The 22,586-nt window shown below is 39.9% G+C and overlaps 2 protein-coding genes across 12 annotated transcripts in view; both read right to left on the reverse strand.

Moving 5' to 3' along the window:
• The window catches only part of NIM1K (NIM1 serine/threonine protein kinase), a 45,467-nt gene extending 34,200 nt beyond the window's left edge, over nt 1–11,267 (reverse strand). The window contains exon 1 of one of the 2 annotated variants that reach the window (XM_016161146.2): nt 11,085–11,267. The gene's annotated coding sequence lies outside the window, so the exon portion shown is untranslated. The remainder of the gene's footprint in view (nt 1–11,084) is intronic. The other variant, XM_016161144.2, reaches the window with a different exon arrangement.
• A 5,082-nt stretch (nt 11,268–16,349) lies between these two features.
• Nucleotides 16,350–22,586, reverse strand: part of ZNF131 (zinc finger protein 131) — a 29,353-nt gene continuing 23,116 nt past the window's right edge. For all 10 annotated transcript variants that reach the window (XM_016161133.2, XM_036225696.1, XM_016161134.2 and 7 more), the window contains 2 exons: nt 18,793–18,923; nt 16,350–18,149 (listed from right to left, as the gene is read on the reverse strand). In XM_016161133.2, coding sequence (XP_016016619.1) covers nt 17,463–18,149; nt 18,793–18,923 — 818 coding nt within the window. In that variant the 3' untranslated portion in view covers nt 16,350–17,462. The remainder of the gene's footprint in view (nt 18,150–18,792; nt 18,924–22,586) is intronic.

Genomic DNA, 22,586 nt, shown 5'->3' on the forward strand with positions numbered 1-22,586 from the left:
TCCAAAAACAAAAACAGGTTTATTTCAAGTGCCCCTAACCAGAGCACCTCGGGCTGAAAAAGTTCTGATGAGAGGCCCCACTGCTTTTGTACAGCATTCTAAGGTTTCCAGTGAAACACACCTCAAATATGGGTAGACATTCCTAAGGAGGCTATTTGAATTATAAGCATCAGAATGTTTACAGACCAGTATTTACTCCAGCCCATAGACAATAAAAACAACCCAATTATGGCTTCCCTTTGGAAGGCTTCCAAGGTTAAAATGATCACAGTAAAAGTTAAAAAGACTTCATTTCCCTCTGATTTTATTTTTAGGGCTTAATATGTTATTAGCCTCTAGCAGAATTTGCTTTATTTTAAAGCATGATAAATAATCCCAGCTCTTTTTCAAAACCTTCTTTGCATGTCTTGATTCTTCAAAAACGGTTCTGCAAATATACACACCCGTGCACTTGCCTTTGCCCTTCTCCCTGCTCCTGGCCTTCTTTATGTTTACACTTCCCCCAGGGCAGCCAAGACCAACATTAATTAGCACGGAATTAAATCCCACCTCTAGGACACTAGAGAATTAGTGTTTACCCAGGGTTCCAAGGCATCCCTAGTCTTTTTCCTCTCAAAGACTCACAGTTAAATATCCAGCCCTGAAGGAAACTTCTGAGATCTGAATCAATTTTGTAATTTATTCCTGAAGTTTACCTTCCCATCAAAAATATCCTTTCACGCCCGGGTAGCTTTACACACACAGCTTGCCCTAACTGAAACACACTTGCTCCTTGTCTTCTTCAGCCTTCAAGACCCTACTGAAATAGAACCTTCTTGATGTTTTTATCTCTCTATTCCTCCAAAGAAGGCTGAAACTCAAGAAGGCAGCAATGAAAGAATTAGGAAAGATCACCAAGAGCAAAGATGTGTCATTAGGAATCAAGACTAAGATCATTTACAACCTTGTATTCCTAATTACCATGTACAGATACCAAAGTTGGACATCGAAGAGGGCTGATAGGGAGAAAAAAAATGATTCATTTGAAATATGATGTTGGGGGAGAGCTCTGTGGATATCCTGGACCACCAGGAAGACAAATAAGTGGATATTAGAGCAAATTAAGCCTGAAACGTTGCTGGAGACAAAATGACAAAACTGAAACTGTCCTACTTGGGGCACGTCATGAGAAGGCAGGGTTCTTTGGAAATGACAATAATGCTGGGGAAATAGAAGGCAGCAGGAAAAGAGGAAGACCAACTCTAATCTACTATGGAATAGATTAACTCCATGAAAGAGGCAGTAGACATGAGCCTGCAGGAGCTGAGCAGGGCTGTTGAAGACAGAATACTGTGGACATCACTCATTCACAGGGTCACCAGGAGTCAGAGCTGACTCAACAGCGCACAGCACACACATTCACCCAGAGGTAGACGCTCCATCCTCAGTTCTCCCGCTGAGCTCTGCATATATCTTGATAGTCTATCGGTTCATATTCTAATGATGTTTGACCTCTCTAGACTGACCTCTGCTCCTTATCTATTTCTATATCCCCAACAATCCCCAGCATCTAGCCCTATGATATGGTAGGCGCCAAATAAATATCTGTTTTAAAAAAGAATTCAAACATAACATATGAAAGGTGCTGTAATACAAGGCTGTAAACCACAAACTAATAGTTCTTTTGAAAGACATTTGGAAGCAGCCATTGTTTTAGTTGGTGTTAGCACAGTATTGTTGGCATTTTATTCAATGTAACAATGAAAGTGTTCTAAAAGCTACTTTAATTTAGCACTCACTATATATTAGACAAGTTATCTAGATTCTAAGTCTTCGATTTCAAAAACAAAAGCAATAAGGGAATAATTCTACAAAACATCAGAGATGCATTTTAGAAAGGAGGTTACAGCAAACATGGGAGTGGGAGGGGTGGGCTTGAAGCACAACCGACAATAGACTGTGTCGAAACTATTAGACCTGTGAAGTGATGTCAGAACATCTCAGGACACAAACCCAGGAACAGGTGAGCTAAGCCTCGTTGCCACTCTCCTTTTTGGACCAGATGTATCCTTAGGCCATTGAACATTGAACACTTCCTTCCGACCTATCCAGCACACTGCTTTCATCATGTTGGTCTTCCATACCGTTTACGAAATGCATTCCCTCTGCCCAAAATTGGCAAGTTAGACAGTGAAGAAGGTTGATAGGAAAGAAGTTGCCTAGCTGGACATTCGGGCATCATCTCAGTTTTCTTTTGCCGTCTTACTTCTTAACATACCCCTAAACCATAGCCCAAGCACATTCATGGACTTTTAGGAGTGCAAAGGGACAGGGATTATCTAATGTTTCATTGTGTATTCAAGAAACAGATCCAGAGAATTAAAGAGACTTGCTAATTAGTGGCAGGGACGAGACTCGAACCAAATGTATTTACTTGGTCTCTTTCCATATGTCAGCCCACCGAGCAGCCCCACAGAATAAATGAATATCTAAAACAAATTTTGGGGGATTTAAAAACCAAGCTAAGAAAAAAAATAATAAACAGCTAGGTAAGGATGTTTATCAAGATCAACTCAAAAGAAAATTTACAAAACACAAATATTTTCTCTTCATCAAGGAAGACTTTATTACTAAATAGACCAAAGTCACGCTTTACTACATTCTCCATAAGAGAATAATTTCAAAAAGCACTGTTTTTCTCACATGCAAATTTTTTGTGATAAGCTTTGTAATGGCAAAATAAAAGTATATTTGACTTAATAAATATCAATGGCTTTTTATTTCGTGCCATGAGTGCTCGACATATCTTAACATTGGCCCCATATTAAAAGTGGTCATCACTCAGACAAAGGCAACATTACAACTTCTTTGTTATTAGTCTTTCAAAGCAAAGTCCCTGGCACATAAACTGTACTTTTCCATCTTTTTTTTTTAATTAAATTTATTGGGATGACATTGATTAGTAAAATTATATAGGTTTCAAGTCTACAATTCTAGAATACATCATCTGTATATTGTGTTGTGTGTTCACCACCCAACGTCAGATCTCCTTCTGTCACCATATATTTGACCCCCTTTACCCTTATCTACCTTCCCCGCTTCCCCTTTTCCATCTTTCAAACTGTGCCTGACCCATTTATTTTTCATGACTTCGTGTGTTTCATCTCCCCCCTGTACTTCATCTCCATCCAAACCAACTGACCCAACTCATTTGTCAATTCACACTCATTTCTCTCTCCTGCAAACCCAGCGCCTCTGCTGCCACACAGGCATTCACCACATGTAATCTTGGCTTGTGATTTATCTTACTGTTGTGTTCTAGCTACCTTATTAATAACTACTATTTAATAAGAGCTTACAATAAATAGCGAGTGCTCGTTAAGTAGGGCAAACATATAGAATTTGTCATTCAAACCAGGATACTTTTTGGAGTAGAAGGGGGTACTAATGATAATAACACTGGGACAACAGGTGTAAACCAGGGCTGTCCCTGACAAAATGGGACATATGGTCACCCTATCAATAAGTGATAGTGTGGCAGACGCTGTGGGCTGGCTCACTCAACATGTTCACTAACTGTCTTCTCCCCTCCTCGCCATCTTCTGTCAGCAAGGCTGGGAATCTCAGCTTCTCTTTCTCCCTCACGGCCAGGTCTAGCCGGCAGCAGCCACAGGTCTGGACAATGACACCTTAAGGAGAGGTTTCTAATACTTGTGCTTCCTGATAAATGGGACAGCTGCAGTAAAAATGGCTCCTTTCTCTTTTCTTCCTGTATGAAACTTGTCTGGAGGTGTAGTAGCCATCTAAAGACCATGAAGTAATAAATAAAAGAGTAAAAGGAAGAGCAGAAAGATAGGAACAAACTAGGTCTCTGATGGCAGCTAAAACAAAGCTACCCATTGCCTCTAATTATGTATGAATTGTGTCCCTCCCCAAAAATCATAGGATGAAGCCTTAACTCCCAATGCGATGGTATTTGGAGATGGAGTCTTTGGGTGTAATTAGGTTTAGATTAACTTAGGTCATGAAGGTGGCACCCTCAAAATGGGATTAGTGCTCTTATAAGAAAAGACCAGAGAGCTAGCATTCTCTCTCTCCCTGCCCCCACCTCTCCCTCTTCTTCCATCTCTCTCTGCCTCTCTTTCCTTCTCTCTCTCTCTCCTTCCCCACTCCCTCTCTCTGTGCCATAGCAAAAATGTATCCATCTATAAGTCAGAAAGAGCGCTCTCATCCAAACCGATCATGCTGATACCCTGATCTCAGCCTTCCAGCCTCCAGAACTGTGAGAAATTAATTTCTATTGTTTAAGCACCCCAGTCTATGGGATTTTGTTATGGCAGCCTGAACGGACTAATATACCTATCTAGACCTCTTCTTCTGGAAGAAAGTAAACTTCTTTTAGCTAAGTAGAAAGGTTGTTTTATTATTTGCAGCCAAAAGCATTCTTAACTTAGTATAGCTATCCTTATTTTGTTCCAGTTAATTTATACATATTTTCTTCAATCCTTACAACGGCCCTGAAAGGTGTCTACAATTACCCTCATTTTTCAGGTGAAGAAATTCAATTTCAGAAGGACGGGGTAACTTGTCCAAAGTCGTGCAGGCGACAAGCTTTAGTCTGATTACCAGTCCAGGCCCGTCTGACCTCGGAGCCTGTACTTCACACACAGCAGGTGCTGCTGCTTCTTCTGGCCTCCTTAGCGGAGCTGTGCGTGCCATAGGCAATCTCCACTGAATGGATGTTGCTAGAAAGGAAGCTGAATGAGATCATTCTTTCCTAGTTTCTTGCCTAAGCAATGTCAGGTTGCTAGCCTCTCAGTCCACTACAGAATGCTCCTCCATATCAAGATGAAATGTCCAGTTCCACAAATATTATTTTTAAGTGCCTGTCTACTCTGTGCCAATGGTCCGAGGTGCTCCCCAAGAGCCATGTATATATGGCTGAACCATCAGCTGGTGGGGCAAAGGAGATACAGAAACAGATCATTTAAATATAGTGTATAAAGCACTAGGCTAGAGATATGCACAGGTCGCCCAGAGAACACCCCAGGTGTTGTGGATGTTCAAGGAAGACTTCCTGAGGGGAAAAGGCCTGAAGGAATTTGCCTCTGTGATAAGCAAGCACTAAGACAAGGAAATGTATAGGTCATAGAAACAGAAAGTGAAATGTGGAGTTTTTTAATATACCATTGGATTTGAGGCAATATTAAGGGTGGGAAAATTCATACCCATGACCTACAGGAGCTCAAGACCTCATTATGTCCAAGGGATATTTGTATAAATTTGAAGTCCAGAGAAGTTCAAAAGGCGTTTTAAAAATCTTCATAATCAAATATGATGATGGTATATCTTATTAGCCAAGGATGGAACTAAGATTCCGTATTTGAATCTTTGTATCTATTCTGACAGGCAACTTTCACCAAATAATCTAGCACTGCACAAAAAGCTTTAAGCCACCAATTTGCAACTCTCACTGAATATTCAAGAAATGAGACAAACAGGTTTAAGCCAAGAGTTTACTTATTTAGCACTGCTCTCTATAATCTTTAAAAACGTGGCATCCTGTTTTCTATGGATATTAACCCACTCAATTGTTGAGGCTTTGGTAAATTTCTTTTACTTTCCTTGACACACTGCAATCACCAAACCACACAGAATGGTTCTCAAGTGGATGTAATGTGCTTTACAGAGAGGGTGATGCTTAAGGAAGCCTGAGTTTAGGCAAGACAGAAGTACTTCTCTTCACCTAAATCATCTTTTATATCTCTCCATCCGAAGCCAGCCACCCAGCCCTCACTTCTCCCAACAACATCTGTTTCCCTGGAAGATAGTAAATTTTCTCGCATACGCGACATGACAGAACACAAACCTACTAACATAAAAATTTGTCTTAACATTATATACAGTGCTCTCAAGAGGCATGTATTTCCAAAACCTTGAAAACGTTGCTAAGTGGCTATTTCTGACCACACATGTCCTGCGTGAGTGAAGCAGGCTGGTGACTGTCATGTATTGCGGAAGAGCCAAATCAGGTCAGAGCACTAGAGAGAGATTGGGGACATCAAAGTAGGCCAACAGAGGGCAGCAACCAAATTATTTAAAGCTAAAAGTCCCGAGTTGATGCAATCACCAATAATCAATATGTGACAAAGAAAAGTAACCAATAAAATGGAATAATTCTCCAAGTATGGCTACATCATTAATTCTCCAGGAGTGCAGAACACAAGTTTCTAGGGCTCACTAGGTAGGTGAACATAATCTGTAGAAAGTGATTCCGTATTTAGTGAAATTTCATAAACAATGAGAGAATCCTACAAGGTTCCAGAGGGAAAACATAGACTTCATACCAAAAATCAAGGATCAGAATGGCATTGAACTTTCAGCAATACTGGGAGCTAAAAAAACAATGAACCATTGACTTGAGAAATCTGCAGGGTTAATTTCCAGCCTAGAATCTTATATCCCCCCAAACCATCGATTAAGTGTGATAGTGAAATAAAGGCATTTTCAGCCATTCGAGGCATCAAAACTACTTCCCATAACCTTTCTTAAGAAGCTACCAAAGTGGATGCTCCATAAAATGAAGGCGTAAACCAAAAGAGAGGGAAATAAGAGAACAGGGAGAACAGCATCAGCACAGAAGGGACGTATAGGGAAATCTGAGGGAAATCTCAGAATGCCAGTGTGCATGTCGGTGCTAGAACAGAACTGCCTCAGGCTGCAGAACTGAGAGCTCCATTTTAGGGGGTTGGGGTGGCATGAGGAAGCCACTAATGATTGTCCGATGCATTTCATTGTGGGGAAAATACAAAGGAGAGATGTTTTACAGAGCTGTTAGAATATTTGAAAAGAAACAGCAATAGGTGCCTAAAAATTAAACAAATGAAAAAATATTTTTTTTCTCAAATAAAGTTGTATAGAAAAAAAAATACATTCATAGTTCACGACCTGGCCCTGCACTGAACAATAATGGCACAGTCATAATGCAAACTCGACATTGATTTTATTAAAATTGTGATATCACTTGCGAAAGGCACTGTAGGACAGAACTTTCCAATGAGATGTGTGCGAGCCCTGCTCACCGCAGCTTTTCCTCCTCACCATCCTAGCACAAGACTTTGCTCTTGACTCTTTTTCCTTAGTTCCCTGTACAAAATTCAAAATACTCTAACAACAGCTACTAATCTGCAAAAACAATTCCTCCCTCTTCCCATAGTTAGTCAAGGAGCCAACCTTGACCAGCTTCTGAAACTAGCAGAATTTTGGCTGCTCTGGAAAAGTCCTAAGAAACATTTAGCCCCAAGCCAAACACTCCCAGGAGCTTTCCTATGTTTGGCATCTTCAAATAAAGGGTCATGCTGACGGTGTACTGGCTTATTTCCTTCCATTGGCTATATTACAAAAATAAAGGGAGGGGAAAAATAATTAAATTAAATTAAATTAAATTAAAGGAGGAAAGTTGGAGGGAGTGGAGTAAGAGAGCTATATTCTCCCCTATAATAAGAGAAAGTACATAGATCCTACCTAAAATTGGTAAGTCAAGGACCAGCCATATAAGCAAATTACTTGAAAGAGGGTAGTGAGGAATCCAACAGCTAAGAGCAGAGAGTAATTGTATCCAAGGAGGGGAACTGTCGTTTTTGTTAGAATCTTTTAATATGCTCTAATTCATAAAATTAGATGAATGAATTATTTTGATAACAATTTATAAAACTTAAAACAAAATAAAAACTTACCGTTAAAAGCAAAACAAAATGCAATTACGTAATCAAGTGTGTCAACAAATTATCTCAGCTACATGGTCCTGATGAATAGAGATGTAGAAAGCTTTCTTGGAGGTTTCAGAACTGGGAAGAAGGCCTGGTGGCAGACTGAAATGGGAGAGCTGCCTCAGCCCACAGCACTGTGATGTGAGGAAGTGATGCGGAATTCATTTCCATCCACCACTCAGGCCTCCCAAGTCAGAGGATTTTGCTAAATGGAATACTGGGGCTTTCTGATCAACCATCGAGTTCTCTGTTCTTTATGAAAGATAAGAGCAGAGTTCTTTTTAGCGTCTTTTTCTCCAACTTGGGTGTTTTTCTCCCTCCCTCCCTTCCTCCCTCCCTCCCTCCCTCCCTTCCTTCCTTCCTTTTCTTCCTTCCTTTCTTTTTTCTGTGCAACTCTCTTTACACTGGCCTTTTTCTCTTTTACTCTTTCCCTTGATCTGTGAGTTTTCTCCTCACTTCTGACTCTTTTTCCCTACAACTTTATTTTTCTCTCTAATCTTAAATTCTTCCCACCATCCCCACCCTATCTCTATTCTTACCTCAATACTCTCTCCAAATGTACTGGCTGATACGCATGTATTTTTGTCTCTTAATTTTCTAAGTAGTTAGCTCAAATGACAGTCTTTTGAATGCAACTTGCTTATCTGTAAAATTGGTAAATATTCCTTGAGATGCTGTAAAATAACGACTGAACTATCTCTGAAGTTCTTGAGAGAAAATAATTTAAGAACTCTGATCTGTTTAATTCAAATCGTAGACTATTTTCTTTGTAAGTAGTTTGAATATTTTTTTCTTCTCTTGAAATTTAAAACTTCAATTCTAGAGAACTTTTTCTAGAATGACAATAGGAAATGACAACAATAGAATGACACTAATTTTATAAAGTTTGTCCTTTCAATAACTAAAAGAAAATCAGCCAATGAATTAAGGCTCTTATTCCCTAGAGAAATACTGTAATGAGATTCCAAGAATAAAGTTGGATTTCACAATATATTAATTTTTAAGTTTCTCAAAATGAAACTATTTGGCTGAAAATATTAACCTAGTAAGACAAAATCTTTTCTTCTTTTAAACTTTTCAATGATATGTTATCAATGTATAAAATTGATTTATAGGATTCATTGCTCAGGAATTGTGAATGTGTAAAGAAAAATGGTTCTTCACAGGCACCAATATTTTCTATTTAAAATATATGAATGGTGCCATTGCTTCCCCCCAAATTAATCCATTTTAACTGAAAACCTAAGGTTAACCAAGAGCATTGAAGGCTCTATGGCCTATCTGTAGTTATTACCTGGAAATTTAAATTTCATACAAACCTGCCTTTATTTTAAATGCAGGTTAGTTATTAGGAAAAAAAGCACATTCCTCAACTAAATATCCAATCCACATTTTTCCCTAACACAGAAGGCCTCTCTGAAGGTTTTTCCAAACTTACCGCTTAACAGTGGTCAAGCCAAAAATAAACCCACGAGGGCTTTACTAGGCAGATTCAACAGCACACAAAACACTAGCCCATGGAGAGCTGGCCTTAGCTCATCGCCCATTAACCTCATTCTAGGACCTCCCACCCACATTTGCCCATCTTCTAATTAGAAAGCTAATTAGGATTCCAAATTTAAATGCTAAATGGAAAGGGAGATCTGGTGGCAGGCCAGGATTCCTTGACCATCAAACACCCTCCTTCTTTTTCCCTTAGTGCTGTGAGCAGTGGGAAGAGAGCTGGGCCAGCAGGACTAGTTGGCTGGAGGGCAATGTTTACTTTCAGTTGTCTGAGAGATCTATTTTACAAATAGCAAACTCTGAAAAAATAAAATTTAACAAAACAACATGGCTTGAGCTTTTAGTATTAAAAAAAATGAAACAATATTTTATAAGTCCAATTATTATTACCATGGCGACATGAGGGGACTTGAGGAGATCTCAAGAACAGTTCCTGGTTCCAGCCAGGCAGGCAGTGGCTCAACAGTGCAGGGCGACTTTTTTCAGTTACCATGGCAACCAAAATTAGAAGTGCTTTTGCAACACTAACAAAAACCATCTTTTGAAGTGCTTCTGTGAATCATGTTGAATACTGACGATGCAAGCTTGAGTGATACATATTTTTCAAAAAACTAAAAATAAACAAAAACATCATATTGCCATAAACAAATACTAGTTTTAGATTCCCCTTTGAAATCTTGACTTAATTTGGACGAAATTTTTTGGTCTGATTTTGTTTGTTTCCCTTTTGGAATCCGTGGCCTCTGGTGCAAACGCGGTTTAATTTCCAAACTTGTCTGAATGGCAGGGGTAAGAGCTTAGAATGTGGTTCATTCGCTCTCATTTTGAAACGAGATGAGGAGTAGGGTTTGGGGGAGGGTGGGTCTAACAGAGAACCCTCCTGTCTACTAAACTCAGAGGACGAAAGTGTGGGGGGTGCTGAATGGGATGTGGCCGCTCACGCGCGGGGTGCGGGGGGGTGCGGTGCGCAGGATAGGAGGGAGGCTTGGGGGAGGGAGGAACGGGGGAAAACTGCAGATGGCGGAATTTTAGCTGCCTCTATTAGGGCTTAGAGCGCTTTATCTGTTGTCTTGACCTCTCCATCTGCCCAGATGTGTCAGGCACACAAAAGCTGGTCAGCAATGCCTTTTAAAGACTCTGTTGCATTCTTTTCCTGGTCGTTATCCCCAGGTCCTGGAGCTTCTACTATTGTAGAAGGGACGTCCGGGAAGAGGAGTCGAGGTTCTTCCTTACTCGTACAGTCTTTCCAAAGAAGCATCTTTCTTCAGGGAGAGTCGTGGTGTACGGAGCGGTGGGAGCTTTCATTCGCTGGGCCACAGTCCTTGGCTGTCATTTCCCTCCACTGCCAGCCCGGGTCACTCAAGGTCCTCAGCCCCAGTTACACATTATGCAGATTTGGTCTGGCGCCTTGGGGCTCTGGTCTCGCGCACCAGGTGTGCGCCAGGGAAGGCGCTCGGCTGCCCTCCTCCGCTCTCGTGTGGCACGCACTCAGACACGGGTGCCCGCACAGACCCGGGCGCGGAAACACACACGCACCTACCCGTGGGCGCCACACAGTGCACGGCACGGGCCACACTCGCGAGCACACCCTCGCCTCCCGCGCTAACGCCTTCTCCTCGGGCGCGCGGATGAGCCTGGGAAGCAGACGCCCCCAAGAAGTGCTAACCTCCTGACCCCAACTCACCCAACCCCCGGCTGAGAATATGTCACCCTCTGCCCCTGGGGTCGCAGGGAGGAGAGGCGACCCTCCCCAGCCCCCCAGGTCTGCAGCCTGATGGAGAAAAGCGCAGGTCGGTGGGGGTGTTGGCTGCGAGCCCCGCGGCCCTCACTCACCTTCCCGGAGAGCCCGGCTCGGGCTCCGCTGCATGGCGCCCCGGCAGACGCTCGGGTGGTGGGTGCTGGAGCGGCCTCAGGTGCCGGCCGTGCGTGGGGGTCGCGGCCCCGCGGTAGCGCCAGAGGCTCCCGGAGCTGTCAAGGGCTGCTGACCGGACAGACAGCGGCCACGGCAAACCCCGCCGGCCGGCTCGGGCCGGGGCCTCGCAGCTGGGACCTAGGAGCCCCGCAGCGTTTCCCGAAGGACCAATCGCGAGCGGGGGGCTGGCCAGGAGGATGGGGGACGGGGGGCAGGTCGGGCCAAGAGGCGCCGGCCTAGACCTAGTAGGCCGGTTTCTATGGCAGCCAGAAGAGAGAGGCGGTAGGGAGGGGTTCGCGCAGCGCGGGGACACCCATCGCGGGCACTCGAGGAGGGGGCGGGTGGCCCTGCTACAGAGAGGACCCCTCCTAGAGCTTGGATGGGAAGCGGCGACACAGACTAAAGAGGGCTGACACAGCTCCCATCAACTCGCGCCTCCAACTGAACCGCTCCAGCGTCTCGATCAAAGATTTCCGTGTCCTTGGGAGACCGCGCGACCCAATAATTCTCCCAACAGAAGGGAGGATTCCCAACCATCGTGGTAGCTCCTTCAGGTGAGTCTGACCGGGCCTAGGTTCTGCAGAAAGAAGTGCTAAAGTCACCCCCTGCGCAGATTCGTCATATACTTAGGCCGGGCTCCTTCGGTGCCACTTAAGTAGTGGATCCCTGATGTGCTTACTCCGCAGTTGACCCTCCGGCTACTGATAGGTGCTAAATAGTTTTCCAGGTTACGAAGAAGCCAAGTCATTGAATTGAGTGTAGAGCTGGGAATGCAATTCATAGACTACTACAGCATAGAGGTATTTATTGAAGTTCAAATCTTTCATTTTACAGAGGAGGAAACTGAGGCCAGAGATGTCAGTTAACTCAGCAAAGGTCACACAGCTGGTTAATAGCAGAGCCAAGACTAGGCACCCTAACTCACAGCTCAGTGAGCACTCTTTCCATCTCCTCAAGCTGCCTGATCCTGTATTCATGATTGCCAGGTTAATATTTACAAAAGCAAAAGTGTTGAGGAGAGAAATAACCTAAGTTTAAAATCCTTTTATGATAGAAATTAGGAAATCCAAAGTTGTTGGTTTTTTTTTTTTTTTTTTTTGCTATTTTCCAGGCACATGGTTATGTCACTGATTAAATCTTCACCAAAAAATAACTGATTAAGTCTTCAAAATAACCTTATGTTCGGTGCTGTTTTTTTCCATTCCCATTTTGACATATGAGGAAACTGAAGACCAGAAAGTTTATTTGACTTGCTCAAGGGCACACAGCAGTCCATTGGGGAGCTGAGATTCAAATCCAGTAAGTCTGACTCCAAAGTCAGGTTTCTTCTTTATCATCCTCTACTGCTTCTTTGTATAATTAAAGGGGCCAGGAATAGGAAAGGCAAGAAATAAAACCTTGGACAGCTCCACAGACTGGCCATTGAGCATGGCAACAAACCAAGAGAATCTGAAATGATTACTTTCTTGTGTTGAGAGAGTGGTTATCTACTTATGTAGAATAAGAGTTCTCTGTGAGAAAGATTTGCCTTTAAGGGGAGGCCCTCTCCTCGAAAGACAAGAGGATTAAAAAAAAAAAAAAGTAATCTTTAAAATAGTACAACCATTACCTGTCCTGTCTCTAAAGGAATAAAATACTGGATAAAACTTTGCATACTTAAAAAGTAATCTAAAATACTTTTTGAATTCTATAATATGATAATACACAGGACAGGATTTCATAAGGAAACTGCCTAGAAACCGAGACTCAAAAACCCAACCCACTGTAGACTCTCATAGGCCTCTACAGATCACCAGAGCAAAGTTGATGCTAGATTCTAGGGGCTTAAAAGGTTACAGAAGACTGTCACAGAAAAGGGAAACTTAAAACCCAGCTTCAGAAACCATTTCTAAAGTCCATTGGCTACACTCCATTCCAGGAACCCCCCAAACCCTCATTTCTCTTGCAGCCATGGTGCTACAGCCTGCTACTTTTCAAATCAGAACTTGACTTTATGTCTCCCCTTCCCTTGGATCACCACCCCCACCCCCATTCAAGTCCCTTTGCTTAAAAAAAAAAAAAAAAAAAAAAAAAAAAGCTTGTTTTCTCCTACAAAGGGCCATTCAACAATAGGTTGATTACACTGTAACAGTATATAGAGGTAAAATTTCATTTTGAATAGTATGGGGAAATATTTTCAACATATTAAGTGAAAGCAAAAGTTAGAAAACAGATTGATATAAATTTGTGATATGTATGACTATAAGAAAGTACACCAGAATTAGAAATGTTTTTCGTTATCTGGTAGAATTATGGGTGATTTAAATAACCTTCTTAATAATTTCCAGTATTTTTTTGTATTTTCTATGATGGGTGTGTTAGGAAAATAGTCAGAAATAATTTTTTCTAAAGAATTGATGAAACTGTCAGATCTATACAGTGTAGTTTTATAGTTATTGGGGAGCTCATTAAAATTTAGTTTTCTAAACCCTGCTCCCTGTGTTGGGAGGAAAGAAGTCCAATACATTCTCAGGAATAGCTACGGATGATTCTAATACAGGAGGTAGTTTTATGCTTTGAGAAACATTGACAGTGACTAAAAGTTTAGACTTTTGAGTCATAAAGCTACACCTTGACTCCTAGTTGTACTACTTACCAGCTGTGTGACACTCTTTGGTTCCAAGCATCTTCTAGCCTCAATTTTTTCATCTGTAATCTGGGTGTTATGAGAACTGAGATAACATTTCTGGCAAATTGTAAAACGAGATTTTCTTAACCTGGACTCGATGGGTTTGGGGTGGTTGGCAGAAGGATCCTCCACTTAAATGTGTTGAAGTATACTCTTTCCATCACCACCTCTAAATAATTGGGGCTCAAAGGCAGCCAGAACCTCTTCTAATATGTGCTTAGTGAAAGCTATTATTATTATTATCGCAAATTCTCAGGAACCCTTTTATATTTGGTGTTCTGGAATATAGAGACATTCTACTTGCATTTTCTTGTCATTAAGTTACCTGGTACACTGCATCCCAACTGAAGGTGAACCTGGGCTATTCATGGGATTGTCCTACCTCCCCCGCCTCCTCCCTTCTTCCTCCTTCTCTCTGGTAGAGATATCTGACCTTCATCCTTCACCCTTCTAATCCTGAAATGTTTATTTCCAAATTGAATTTATTGAGAAGCATGTACATTATTACCATGAAAATATTCCTTTTAATAATGTATGATGGCAATCTAATTTTTTAAACTAGTGAGACTGAGAGCCTTCCATTGTGTACATATTTAAAAGATTTCTAGGTTTAAAATGCATTGACATTAGGGTTCGGTTTAGTTTTCCTTTGAATCTGATGGTAGGTGGAGTACAATAAAAAAATAAGCATTTGGTCTTGGTCCCTGGTTCCTGGCCTGGAGCTCCAAAAACCCTTGGAATTTCCTGACACATCTTTTATTATTCACAAGTCCCTTTTGCCCAAACCTGAGTTTATGCTTGGAAGTGACTCTTGGCCTCAGTTGCCAGAAGAGCCAACTACATTATTAGAGGATTAGAACTATTAGCCCCACCCCACGATCTCCGAGGAAGGAGATGAGTGAGCTTAAAAAATAAAAATAAATCAATGACCAGTGATCTAATCAATCATGTCTAGGTGATGAGACGTCAGTGAACAAAGTTAAGGGAGTCTCCAGGTTGATGAACACATTCATGAGCTGGGAGGGTGGAGCACCAAGAGTGTGTGTGGAGACTCTGCCTCTCCCCCTCCCCCACCCCAATTCCTTGCCCTATGCACTCTCTCCCCATTTAGCTATTTTGGGGTTGTATCCTCTATAATAAAACTATTCACATGTAGTGTTCTCCTGAGACCTTGAGTCATTCTACTGAATAGTTGAACCTGAGGCGGGGGGGCGTGGGAACCCCTAATTTATAGTTGGCTGGGCAGCAATGCGGGTATCCTGGGGACCCCCTTTTCAGGTGGTGTCTAGTGAGGACAGTCTTGTGGTACTGATCACAACTTGTGGAGTAGTATCAGAATTGAAGTGAACTGGTCAACACCCAGTTGGTATCAAACTGCTGTAGGCAGATAGAAGAGGCTCTTTTCTCATTCTCTGGTGCACCTGGGATATCTGTAATGACCGACGTCTGGCACTCTACTGCCCAGCTGTCACACTGTGGACCTAGCTAAAAGCCTCAGGAAGAGTGAAGGGGAGGAACAAAATATCCAGTGCAGTCCTAGAAGCGTGGTTTTTTAATACTTGTTTTACGTTATGTATAAAATGCTTTACAAACGGCAAAGTGTTAGTCAACATAAGGTTTATCACCAGTGGGTAGCTGTCCTTCTGCAATCAAATTTACTGGCATTTGGAGCACACTTGTGGAGCCTTTATACCTTTCAGGGAAAGTAAAATGAACTATACCTGCCCCTCAAACCCTCCTTGAAACCCTTACCAAATTTGAAAGCAAATGATAATTTTAACACTTTATTGGGCCTTTGTCCCTATCTCCACCTTATGGTTAAGGCTCTTGAACAATTAAGAATAAACCTTGTTTCATATCTTAGCTGAAGGACACAGCATGAGCTATTTTCAACATTCAAAATTCACTAATAATTAACATACTTGAGACCATTGTCTGTCAGGTTTTTTTTTTTTAAACTATAACTAAGGAACATGGACATCCTAAGGCAAACTGAAAATTCACGTGATATAATTCTATCATCAGTATTTCCTGACTTCAAAGAAAAAAAATATGTTATCTCTAAATCCATGCCTTCTCCAGTTTTGGTAAGTCATCCTCTTAAGTACATTTCATAAATGTGATATATTTAACATCATTACCAAAGGAGAACAAGTTTAATCAATCTTTTAAATCTAACACACTGATAAGTGGAGAAAGTTATTTTAAAAATAGGCTCTACTAAAAATATTGGCTCTGTGCTAACCATTTTCTAACTGCTGATATCAACATGTTCCTCTTTACTTCTTTTTGAATAGATTTTTGGGAACTGGAGGTGTGTACTGAGAATTTTATATCTCAATTCACCAGTCATGCTAATAAAGATGAGAAAACATCTCTGACCACAAACCAACTTCCACACTGATAATTTAAAAAAAAAAAAAAAAAAAAAAGGAGTCATGAACACATAATTTTAAAGTTTACTTTAAAAATGTAAATATCTCCCAATATTTAACAGGTAAAGAAAATAGCATATTGGTTTATTTTATGTGGTTGTTATATTTTATTTTCCAAGTAATACTGATTAAAAATATTTACACACCTACTTTTAAGTCCACAGTTTAGCACTCATATTTGTATGGCTTTAAAAGTTATAGCACAAGATCTTTACATTAAGGATCAGGGAAAAAGATTCATTCAAAACAAAGCCTGATATATTATATACATGTTTTTCTCTGTACTTTATTTTAAATACATTAATTTTTAAATGATGCTCATCTTTTATTTCATCTGGTGGTAAAATACTAGTGCAATTTTTCATCAAAATAAAGTTTACCACAGATATAAATGAATTTTCCCAATTGAAAATGGCCCTTCAGCTGCCATTAAATGAAATTTCTCAATCTAACAAGTGAAAAAGAATTGGTACTTGTCATTATAAGCAAAAATATAAAGTACTATAGCATCACCTACATCACTTCTTATAACACAAACTTTGAAAGAACCAGAGATGCTTTATAGAAGTTTAGTTGGTTTTGAAAAGGCACATGGGTGTGGGTTTTTTGTTTTTTGTTTTTTTAATTCTAGAAATTTTGCTACCACCACTCTATTTCTGTTGTAGAGATGACATCTGTGACTATCAGGGGAGGCAAGAATGTTGTTCAAACTAAAGAAAGCCAGAAGCCAAAATTTAACTGCACAGTAACAATGCACTTTTCTTCATGCAGCCTTGTGTTTCCTATATATTCAATTTTCTAACATGCATTAGAATACATACGCTTGTATTCTAATGATTTAACGTTTGATTTTACAATATGGAAAAAAATTTGAGGAAGGACATGACTTGGGAAAGAGAAGGGAGAACCCTTACCACAATGAAAATAGATGCATTCGTACCCAACTCTATAAGAATATAATCCATTTAAGTTTCCAGAAATATACTTCTCAAAACTTCCCATTCACTATGGGAAAGAGCCCTCCTCTGTGGCATTAAGTGGGGAGAGATCAGTTTGTTTCAATAGAAACAGTTCAGTACAACAGGAAAGTTTAACTTTGGTCCACTTGTCTGTTAGCTCAAGGGCAGTCACACTGCCCAACATCAGTTCAAAAACCCAACACATAAATTTAAAAAAAAACATATGCATTTGTTATTTCATTCTAAAACCGACATAGGTGTTCTGTTTTCATTTCCGGCCCTTTCAGCTTGAGAATCCACTGTTGGTTTGGTCCCTAAACCCTCAGCATCTTCGTGATCATCTCTGGCAGCCTCAGCAGCATCTTTTTGGCTAGGCTCTCCCTCCTCCTGGTTCATGATTTCAGGAGTCACTTGATCCAAGTCTGCTTCTAGAAGCTCAGTTTGTACTTCCACTGGCATCTGATTTACCCGTTCAACATGCAGCTCCTCAACATGTACTTCAGTACCTTCTTCAGTCTGAATTCGACCCACTTCTAGGTAACTTACCTGGACCTGCTCCGGAAGCTCACTTATGTGTGAATCGTGCACCTGGCTATCCTGGAGCAGATCTGGATGGACCTGTTCCACAGTCACTTGTGCTGAGTCCACCTGAACTTGAAGGAGTGGTAACACATGTACCTTCCCAACTTGTTCTATAATAGTCATTGATGTGACAGGTTCAGTTTGCACACGAGTTTCCACTGAAAGAACTTCTTCGGTTACTAGATGCTCTGAAATATTATGAGTATCACTGAGATGCCTCCTTAGTTCATTTCCTTGCATAAACCACAAGTCACATAAAGTACAATGGTTGGGTTTATCTCCAGTGTGTATTACCAAGTGATCTTTGAACTGGTCCCAGCTGTTAAACACACTGTTACACACCTGAAATAACCAAACATATGGTGTTAACAATACTTATATTGAAACTAAAGAAAATATGGATTCCTTTATCCTCTGTAAGGACTGAGTTGAAGATTTTTCTGAAAGTTATGAATATGTCATTTGTAATATAATCTGATCCAAGGGGATTTCATAATTCTTTTATTTGATCTTTTAGTTGACGTAACTAACAAAGTGTATACATTTTGGGAAACATTTTAATATTGGCTCCATTGTTTAAATATCATAAATTCTAAGACTATATAAAGTAACAATATTATTTCTCCCATAACATTAAAATTTAGAACCATTACATTATTTGGGATAAATCTACACTAATCATGGAAGAGACAATTAGAGCTGGTCCACCCCTCTGCCTGACTCCTGATTTCTAATGATTGCTCTATGGTTAAGAATCACCATAGTTTCAGACAACTTGCCATTTAGGACATAATTTTATTAACATTGGTATCATCTAGGGTTGGAAAAAAAACATTATTCTAAATCCTCATTATAAAATAAAGACAATAATATTCTTTATTCTCATTTCTTTCCAAAATGTCAGCTCTATATCTCTGATTGCTACCCTTCACTTTTAATGACTTCAGTAGACTCTCCAGTAAGGACAGAAGACATCCACACATACCTGACATTCGTAAAGCTTCTTTCTTCCCTTTTTTGCCCCCACTCCAGTTTGGCACGCAGTCAGGTGACATTTGAGGGTGCTATTCCTAGCAAATCGTTCATGACAATTTGGACATTCGAAAGGTTTTTCACCTATTGGAATAGAAAAAATTATATTGACAATTTAAGAAAAACAGAAAAAGCAAATAATTTTTTTTTCTTTTTTGGTTAATTCTAATAGGACCTTCTTGAAAGGAGGATCAGAATTTATAATTCACATGTTTCCATCACATCCAAGACTCTTCTGGAGGTGGAAAAAGGTTTTCAGTGATTATTATAATTGTATCTGTGCTCTGATGAAGAAATAAAACTTGGATCTAAGTTCTGTTCCGTGTTTTTGCGTTTCTTAAAAAATTATGTACTTTCCCTTAGTTAAAAATTAAATCGATTTCTATTTCAGGGAAATCCATCACTATGCATTCCACCGCATTTTTGAGTACTTACTGTGTGTGAGACCATGTGCTAGGTGATGAAGATAAACTGCTTTTAAAAACTTAATTATCACAGGCCAGGGTATTCCATGAAGGTGAAAGACATGAAAATAAAGGCAATGCACTGTAAAAGGCCTATTACAGTAGAGAGGGCAATGAAAAATATACTGCAGAAGTACAAGGGAGGAGTGATTAATTCTGCCTGGAATGGAAGTTTATTCTAGGCAGAGGCACAGAAGCGTAAAACAGCATGGTGGGTGAGGAGTAAAGAGAGAAGTATCAATAATGACTCTCAGATCTCTGGCTTAGAATACCAACCAGAATAAAGAACTTAGAAGTCCAAGTAGGTTTGGAGTGGGATATACCCAGAAAGATTATAAATTGTTTAGTGTCTGCTGAGTTCAAGGCACTCAGAGCAAAGTGGAAAAATCTAGTAGATAGTTGTACAGACAAATATGGAGCCAAATAGAGGGTGAATTGATATTCAGATTAGGATACAGTGTAGGTGGTAATAAAAATCTTTGATATGCATAAAACTCTCAGTATGTTACATGATAAGAGAATGCAGGACAGAATCCAAATTAAATATTAAGTTAAGACAGGTTGATGAGGCAGCAAAGAAACAAACAGAATAGAGAGAAGTAGAAGAACACTGAAGGACATTTAAAAAAACTTTCAGGAAGATGAGGGTAATGATAAACTGTGCCAAACTGAACAGGTAGTCAGACTACAGTGGGATGAGGGCCAGAGAATGAGAGGCAACTTAACGAAAACGGTGAGTACAGAGATTCTTTCAAGGCTTGGAAGTGAAGAAAGGTGGCTAGAGGGAGACAAATGAATAAGAGGTTCTTAAACCAGAAGAGTGGCATTATCTATTTGTTGAGGGGTAAAGAGCCAGTGGAAAAAGAGAGGGGAATGGGAATGATAGATGGAAAACTGGAGGAGAGAGACATCAGGTGTGGTATCCGGGACTTGGCTGTTTAAAAATTAAACTACCTGAATATGTACACAAAGATATATATATGAGTGTGCTTAGTGCAGCATAGTGTGTAACAGCAAAAGACTAGAACGATCTAAATGTGTGATCAACAGGAGCGGTCAGGTAAATTATCATATACTCATACATCGAAATACCATGCAGTCACAGTGAAGAAAATTAAGTAGATTCATAAAAACTTCATATATTAAAAAGTTTAAAATAAATTAAAAGACATAGCACTGTATTGCATACTCCTGCTTGTTTCCCCGAAAGCTCCATGTGTATCTATGGTTACTTGAAAATGCAATGTCTATACCTGAAGTATAAATAAGAAAATGATGGTCGTAGTTGCTTCTGGAGTGATCTACTGAAGTAGGAGAGATTCGCTTTACAATGCATGTCTTTTGACCTTTTTCTATTTAATAAATTAGTCTAATAAACCCAATAAAATTTTAAAATAGCAACAGATTATACTTTAGATGTGTGGACAATACAGTCTTCCAAGTGTTTTTACCATTTTCTCTTATTTGTCACAACCCTGTAAAGTAGGTATCATTACCCTTACTTAAACAGATAAGGAGAGGCCCAAAGATAAAGTGACCAGTCAAGTTCATCATGCTGGAAAATGTCAGAACTGGAATAGGAATCTAATTCTGATTTTCAGACCCATGTTCTTCCTATGATTCCACACTACATCTCCTGGATACTAGAAAAATTATTTGAAAACATGATTGAATGTGTCCTTTAGGTTCACTTTCATACTAGGTGTCCTACAAGTATATCTATCTAATATCTCTCGCCACCCTGAAAATACTTAAACTCTTTTATATTTTTCTAAGTGAATAACCTCCAATCATGTAGCCGCCCAAATCAAAAAGCTGAGAGTCACCCTAGTTTACTCCCACATCTCACCAATCACCAAATCCTGTTGATTCTGCCTACAATGCCCCTCACATTTCCAACCCTTTTCCACTATCACTGCCTGTATTCTATCCCTCATTCTTATTTGGATTACTTGACAGATTCCTAATTAGACCTAGTAGGGTTCGCCCCTATCTTGCCAGTCATCTCTCTAGAACATAAATCTGATCAGATCTCTTTCTGGCTTAAACGTCTTTAAAATGACCCAGAGTCTTCCAGGAGAAAATCTGATCTCATTTACAACACTTATGAAAATAACTACATGATCTTAGCCTCATGGTCAGTCCCTCCTAACGCTTCAGCTCATCTCCTGGCTTTCATCTACTTGGACCCAATCCTCCAGCAGAATATCCTATTAGCAGTGCTTCGAATAAGGTGCTTCCTTTCTTTCCTCTATGCCTGTGTATGCTTCACTTCATTTGCCTAGAATCTTCACTTCCTGGCTAACTCTTGTTCCTCTGGGAGTCATCCCAGGGTAAGCCCTCTAGGAAGCCATCATTCTCTCTTCCATCATTAACAGTCCAGTTGGGCATTCCCATAAGACCCTGTGCTTACCTCTATCAGTACTTATCCTGTCACATTGTGATTATGCCTGCTTGTCTTCCCCAAAGTAACTTTGAGCCCCTTGAAGCCAGAGACTCCTTATCTCCATGACCTAACAGGTTGGCATTATCATTACTATTTTCCAAATGGAAACAAAATAATTCAGAGGACAAGTAACAGTCAAAATTTTACAAATCAAGCCATAAATTACAATGCATGCTTTCATACAAGAAACCAAACCACTAAACTAATAAAAGTATGCAAACTGAAACTGCAGGGTTATGTATATTTTGAGGGCAGAAAACAGGAACAGGATTGCTTATTTTTACACTCAGTTTGTTATAAGCAAAAAAAAAAAAAAAAAAAAAAAAAAGGATCCATCCTTTCTTAACACAGACACAATTTAAAATTTTACTCATGCTCCTCTTAAATTCACTAAGTCACTGATCACATCTGCAATTATCTTGTCACCCATTATTAGTAAAATAATTCGGGTTAAAAGACAACAAAGCTCAGTTTGCTTTATGTGCTTGCTAAACTGTTCCTCCAATAGGCATCTAATTCTATAATTTAACTACTTAAGTTTATTAAGTTACTTAAGTTATCTCACATAATTTTGAAAGAAAAGACAAAGACATATAACATTAGGTCCCTCAGCTCTATATTCTGCTCCATCTAAAATATGAAGTGCAGGACTTGGAAAGCACATTTTAAAACTTTCAAAATGGTCTGTGTTGTCTTATTTTTCAAACAAGTAAGCCACTAGGTAATGTTTTGGGTAGAAGAGACAACTGCTTCCACTTTCACATTGCCAGAATATAGTATAAAAGCGCCTGATTATCATCTATAAGGGTACTGGAAACCCATATCAAAGTATGCTAG

This window comes from Rousettus aegyptiacus, unplaced genomic scaffold (genome assembly GCF_014176215.1).
Source record: "Rousettus aegyptiacus isolate mRouAeg1 unplaced genomic scaffold, mRouAeg1.p scaffold_m13_p_8, whole genome shotgun sequence".
In the NCBI taxonomy this organism is placed as follows: domain Eukaryota; kingdom Metazoa; phylum Chordata; class Mammalia; order Chiroptera; family Pteropodidae; genus Rousettus; species Rousettus aegyptiacus.